At 38.4% G+C, this 6,262-nt stretch overlaps 1 protein-coding gene across 1 annotated transcript; it reads right to left on the bottom strand.

The window, feature by feature from the left end:
• Nucleotides 1–849: 849 nt before the first annotated feature.
• On the bottom strand, nt 850–5,985 carry neurod1 (neuronal differentiation 1). The gene is made up of 4 exons (XM_005802985.2): nt 5,880–5,985; nt 4,248–4,522; nt 2,882–3,111; nt 850–1,934 (listed from the first exon to the last, which is right to left on the bottom strand). Exons 2-4 carry the CDS (start codon nt 4,508–4,510, stop codon nt 1,375–1,377), a joined length of 1,053 nt encoding a protein of 350 aa, XP_005803042.1. The 5' UTR covers nt 4,511–4,522; nt 5,880–5,985; the 3' UTR covers nt 850–1,374.
• Nucleotides 5,986–6,262: the final 277 nt, after the last annotated feature.

Raw genomic sequence — 6,262 nt, 5'->3', positions numbered from 1 at the left:
TGGCGCAACAGCGAGGTCCAAGCTGCTTCTAAAAATGTTCAGTGAGGTTGAGGTAGGACAGAAGGCAGATCTTTGCATCTTTTCTATTCAGATTCTCAAGGTAGCCTCTGGTTAATCCGATATCAGTCTCAAAGACTGAATGGGGTGTATACTGCTTTGCAAGTTTTTTTTGTTTTTGTTTTTTTGCCTGCAAACCATATGTTCAACTCGCCCAATATTTAGCTACATATTCAGCTTAACCAAAAAAAAAATAACCCACAAATTTCCTTACTTACAATTTTATCTTATTTTGTTCTGTTTTTGTTTGGTTTTGAAATAACAGTTGCACTATAATTATTTCTTCATCACTTGACAAAGAGTATTTTTTTTCTGCAGTCTTTTGCTTCATAACGTTCCACTTCAACAAGGAGAGTAAATGGTGGGATATGGCCACCATATTGTCCCAGTTGACTTACACACACCAACACACTATCAAGCAGTAGGACATTAGTGTGTGTGCATGGAGGGGGGCTCTCATGCATAAACAAGATCATTTTCATAAATTAAAATCTCGCCTGCAGAACGAACATCTGTGCCCTTCACACACACATACACACCCCTCCTTGTTTTGTCCTTCACATAGTGGGATAGTGTTGTTAACATGGTATTCTCTGCTAGGAAATTTGTAGTCTTTTCACTTCTGTCAACATGAAATTCATCCAAACTCTTTTCAGAGGACTTACAAAAAATTTTACAAGGCATGAGATTAGCAAAAAAGTGTGTTATGTTTTATACGTTTTATAGTCTAAACCGTAGTGTTTTTGTGATGTTGTGAGGTTGTTGCAGACAAATTGAGTCTTAACAGGTGAATGACATGAAATTCCTTTTAATAAAAGGCCTTTATAAACATCTATCTTATAAAATATGAACAAGAGTCACATGAAATGATAACATAACGCTACAGAAACCATATAAAAAGCAAAAACTTAAAAACAACATGAACAAGATTAACACTTCATCCCGACAACAGCCCAACATCGCCTCACTCACTGACCCCAAAAATATAGAAAAATCTTTATTCTTTCAACATTTGGAATTGTCATCTGAGCATTGCTCAGATTTTTAACAAAATTGCATAGTTTTCTCCAGATTATTGCTCATTGATTGTTGATTATTTTTAAATGATAATATGGACACTGACAAGACATTCGAAGAGAGTCTCCTGCCAGGTGAAGCGCTACAGAGAAGGTTACGGCATTGTTGAATTGCCATCATAAAGAGAAGTTAAAGACGTTGATGAGGACAGAAAGATGAAAAACAAGACAGCGATGAAAAGATAGTGGTCTTCTCATAGCATGGTCTCTCTGTCTTCATCGGTCTCACGGTCCTTCATCCTCAGGAGTCATGAAAGATGGCGTTTAACTGGGCGTTCATCAGCCGTTCGTGGTGTGAGTGTCCGTCAAACCCCATCAGTTGTTCCACCTGCAGCTCACCGCACCGTGGGTTGGGCCCCCCGCTGCCATAGATGGGGGGATGGCCACCAGTTCCTCCGCCTCCGTAGTGCACACTGAAGGAAAAGCTCTTGTCGAAGTCGGAGCCAGCGACGGGCTCGTGCTTGAAAGACGAGAAGTTACCGTTGATGCTCAGGGGCGGGCTGAGAGGTGGGTCGAACGCCGGGCCATCGGACACCAGGACTCCATCGAAGAAGGGTTCCAAGGAACCGTATGGCTGACCTTTGACCTGGTGGAAAATATGGGAAGGGTCCATGGTACCGTAGGGGGGGCTGGGCAAACCGGCTGTCAGTCCAGGGCTCTGGTAAGAGAAGTGTCCGGGATATGCGGCGGCACTGGCAGGGGGAAGGTGCGTGGGCATGTCCGGTGTCTGCTCTGGGAGGAAGGTCCGAGGGTTCAGCTGAAGGCAGCCTGCCACCAGGTTGGTGGTCGGCTGAGAAAGACCTGAGAACACAGAGAAGGTTTACGGTCAGTATCGATCGATGATTTGGAGCGAAATGAGATCTCATGACATTTCCCTTTAAAGTGAAACCTGTCTCATGAAGTGCTGTCCAGTTGCTCATTATTTTGTCTGGAGAAGTTCGTCTGAGTTGTTATTTTGAGTCCCTGATTTTAAGCTGAGCGCTCAGATTCAGATAAATCTTTAAAACTTTTATTTTGAAGTTAGAAAGGAAGTAGTTTTCTGTTACAAAGGAGGCCTCCTCCTCTTTAACCTGTTCCTTTTCTCACCATTTTGGAAAATCTTTATGAAAAACAAACTGACAAGATTCAAGCAATTTGTAGGCACTGTAAGAATATCAAAATCATTAGCAGCTAAAGTAGAATTTGTTATTTCATAGTTTTTAAGTAGTCTGCACTGGATGTGGTCACCTCTATGGTTCCAAATCCAGAATATGTAGATTGAAATGCAGTTAACGATTTATATATATATATTTTTTTGGTATTAGCCTAGGCAAACATGAGAAAAAGATTAACTATTAGTCATTAATTATTGCCTATAATTTTTGTCTCATTTCCCCAAACCCATTTTTATATTTTTTTCTGTCAGAAGAGCTTCATGTTTTGTCCCTAGCAATGAAATGTAACAGCCCTTATGAGTGTTTAACACTTCAAATAACTGTCTTTGAGAATATAGCAGTTAGATGTTCGTAATCTTGAACATATAGTCACTTATTACTCACTTGCAGCATTAAGTAGAAAGTAAATAATAAACAAAAAAATGGCCACATGACATTGTCAGACTCTTTTAGCGTCTTCTGATCTACGAGAGCTTGCAAGTGTGAAAATGAAATTGTCAATTTGGGATTTACATTACCTCATCAACATTTTTTGCTATAATTTCATCAAGTATGTTCTAATATTGCTTAGGATCACAGTGCTAAACTTCTCACCTTTGCAAAGCGCCTGGACGAAACTCATAAGGTCGGGGGCCTTGCCAGACCGCAGGATCTCACTGAGAGCCCAGATGTAGTTCTTGGCGAGGCGCAGGGTCTCAATTTTGGATAGTTTCTGGGTCTTGGAGTAACAGGGGACGACTTTTCGGAGACTCTCCAAAGCGTCGTTCAACCCATGCATGCGATTTCTCTCCCGGGCGTTGGCCTTCATTCGTCGGATCTTAAACCTGCACAGACAAAAAAAAAAGAGTTATTAAATATATATTGGAAAGTTCTTAAACAGATGTAGGCTGATAAACAAATTGTGTACTGTCTGTTCAGTAAGGCGTGACCATGTGTTGTGTACAATGTAAGAAATTTTAAAGGATTTGTTTTCTTTCCTTTTTTGTATTTGAATAACCTACATTTAATTTCACTAGAATTTGTTGAAAATCTAAAATACTAAACAAGCCAATCATCATTTAAAGTATTTGAGAGGGAATAGTTTAACAACAATGCTATTGACTAATATAATTATTTTTAACGAATTTTAAGTACAATTATTTTATAAAAATAAGCCATGCGATGAAAAGTGTTTTGCAAAATGGGCTTTTTTCGCAGGAATTATGTGAGTAGTGTTGGGGCAGGATTGGGGCAACACTCAAGCAACAACCATCCGTGTCCTAAATGTCATCTTTGCAAAGTTCTAAATTGTAATTAGATAAGTGTTAAGATCAACACGTTGGTTTGCAAGTACTGTTTGCTACTGGTTTTTTTTAATGTGTTCACAAGTTGATTTTTTAGGAAAAGATGTATGGATTGCAGTCATAAAGGTTGACTCACACAAAGCGCATGTGAGACGACGATAAAAGAAATCAATTTGAGAAGGAAGTTTAACAGGATTACTACGACACATTGATATGCCCTTTTTAAGCCTTTTTTCTGAGGATAATGCTGGGAATGATGGAAGTACAATTTAACTTTTAAACAGCACATTTCATACTGTTTGTGACACGGGGCCAAATATAAGAACAAACTTTATAAATTGACACTATTAATTAAGACAAACCTTCGTTTCTTTTGAGCCTCAGTCTCTCCTTTGTTTTGCATTACTGTACATTACATGAAATGATCAGGATTTGCACCAATGACAGAAATCACCATTTTACACTAAGAGTTCAAGGAAATCTGTATAAAATACATGTTGCATGGATTTCATGTACTACTCTGAGGGTCTTTATTTAGATTTTAAATTTCTGTCATCTGATAACACATTTAGTTTCTGTGTCACAAACAGTATTTCTATATTCAGGGTGTCTCTTTAACTTGTTTATTTATGCCATATCCACAAGTTTTCACTATTTGCGTGAAGGACAAACCGTACCTCTGAAGACGAGCCTTGGTCATCTTTTTCTTCTTCGGCCCTCGCCTCTTGGGTTTGTTCTCTCCATCCTCCTCGTCCTCCTCATCCTCCTCGTCGTCTTCCTCCTCGTCCTCCTCCGGATGGTGGAGTCGGTCCTCCTCCTCCTCCTCCTCCTCTTCAGTTCCCGCTCCTGCTCTCTCCGTCTCTCTGCCTGCAGGGCTGCAGAGCTCCCGCTGCTCGTCCGACTCCACCGACGTGAGCTCCTCCCTCACAGACCTGGTCATGATGCTGATACTCTGCGAACAAAAAAGTTGGAGTCCATTTTATTATTATTATTATTATTATTATTATTATTATTATTATTATTATTATTATTATTATTATTATTATTATTATTATTATTATTATTATTCAAAGTGTTTCCAAGCGCTTGTCAGTGTTTTTTTGTAAATCTGTCAGGTCACATGACGCTTTTCCTTCGCATCATCGGAAAATTTTTATTTCCGATTTGGAAAAAGTGGTTCATTTACAATAGGCACGATTCTAGTTTTTAACTTTATTTCCATCAAAAATAAGGTTAAAAGCGAATGAAGGAACATTTTTATCCAGCTTTAGGGTTAGAGACCATGCATCAGCATAAGCGCACCTTAAAGTTCCGACAGCCGAAAGCGGATAAATGCAACTCTACTTAAAAATAGAAATAATACAAATTTAGCTGAGGCCTCCTAACCTAGTTTAAATATTTAGTTCGGACGACGTTGCGATTTTTATTCCACAGCGTCCGATTGCTTTCTAACCGTTTTAAGATAACAACAACAACAAACATACAAATAAATAGATAAAAGAAGGCAAAAACAAAAAAACGGAACAATCCTAACTCGGAAAGAACCAATTGTTTGTCCGCATTTAACTAACCAGCTCAACAAACGAATGAACGAATGAGTGGATAAATAGTAAATAAATAAGTAAATAAATGAATAAAAAAATAAACACTTCAATGACCATCCATTTAAAATGGACTCTTTTGAGTAATTTTGTATTTAAATACATGAAGCTAATACACCTATAATAATAATAATAATAATAATAATAATAATAATAATAATAATAATAATAATAATAATAATAATAATAATAATAATAATAATAATTCTTTCGTGCTTTTGAAATAAAATATTTTTTTTCCTTGTCTTCTGCTGGCATGTCCCGTTAATTTGTTGCGGATATGATGCAGGTGGACAAGAGAACATTTCGCTCGAACTCAGTCATTTAAGCAGAACAGTAAAGAAGAAAAGCAGGATACGAGAAAGATTATCTAACTGGAATATTTAATTTGATTTTTTTAAAGCATAAACAAAATGTTGAGCATAAATAATGATCAAATAGGGGGAAAAAATTTTTTTAAATTGGACACAATGTAATTTTTCTATTTAGAAATTAGCTGTAATTGTTGTAGATTTTGTTTTATTGTTTGTTTTAATTAGCGCTCTCTGATTGAGACAAAGTTTCCATTTAACGACTTAAATGTAACGATTTAGGCCCCGTGACTCCTTTAATTTTAGTGTAAACTATCCTAATGAGAATTCACACATATCCTACTGCATTCATAGGACGTAGCCAATCATATTAATAACAAGTGCGTCAAAAGCCTACCTGTTGTTTAATGAACGGCGCTCGTCAGTTCGCAGGCATCCCGCGCGCTCTGTCTGGGTCCGTGCGTGACTGTGCGTGATCTGATGGGAGCTTTCTGAAGAGCGTGCGAGATGCTGCCGGTTTTATACTCAGCATCACAGACACGCACACACACACCCGAGCCCACGTGCGGGGGGCCGTGAGTAATTAGCATATCGAGGTTCCACCCTCCCGGCACGCGCCATATGGTGCTTACGTCATTAAAACGCGAGTTTCTCTCTCTCTCTCTCTCTCTGTATCTCTCTCTCTTCCTCTCTGCTTCTCTCTTTCTTTGTGATGAAACTTGACCATCTGTCAACTCAAACACACCGCACTCCAAAATATACCTGAAGACGATGCCAACA

This window comes from Xiphophorus maculatus, chromosome 7, assembly GCF_002775205.1.
Source record: "Xiphophorus maculatus strain JP 163 A chromosome 7, X_maculatus-5.0-male, whole genome shotgun sequence".
Classification (NCBI taxonomy): Eukaryota; Metazoa; Chordata; class Actinopteri; order Cyprinodontiformes; family Poeciliidae; genus Xiphophorus; species Xiphophorus maculatus.
This window is presented reverse-complemented; position numbering and strand designations above follow the sequence as displayed.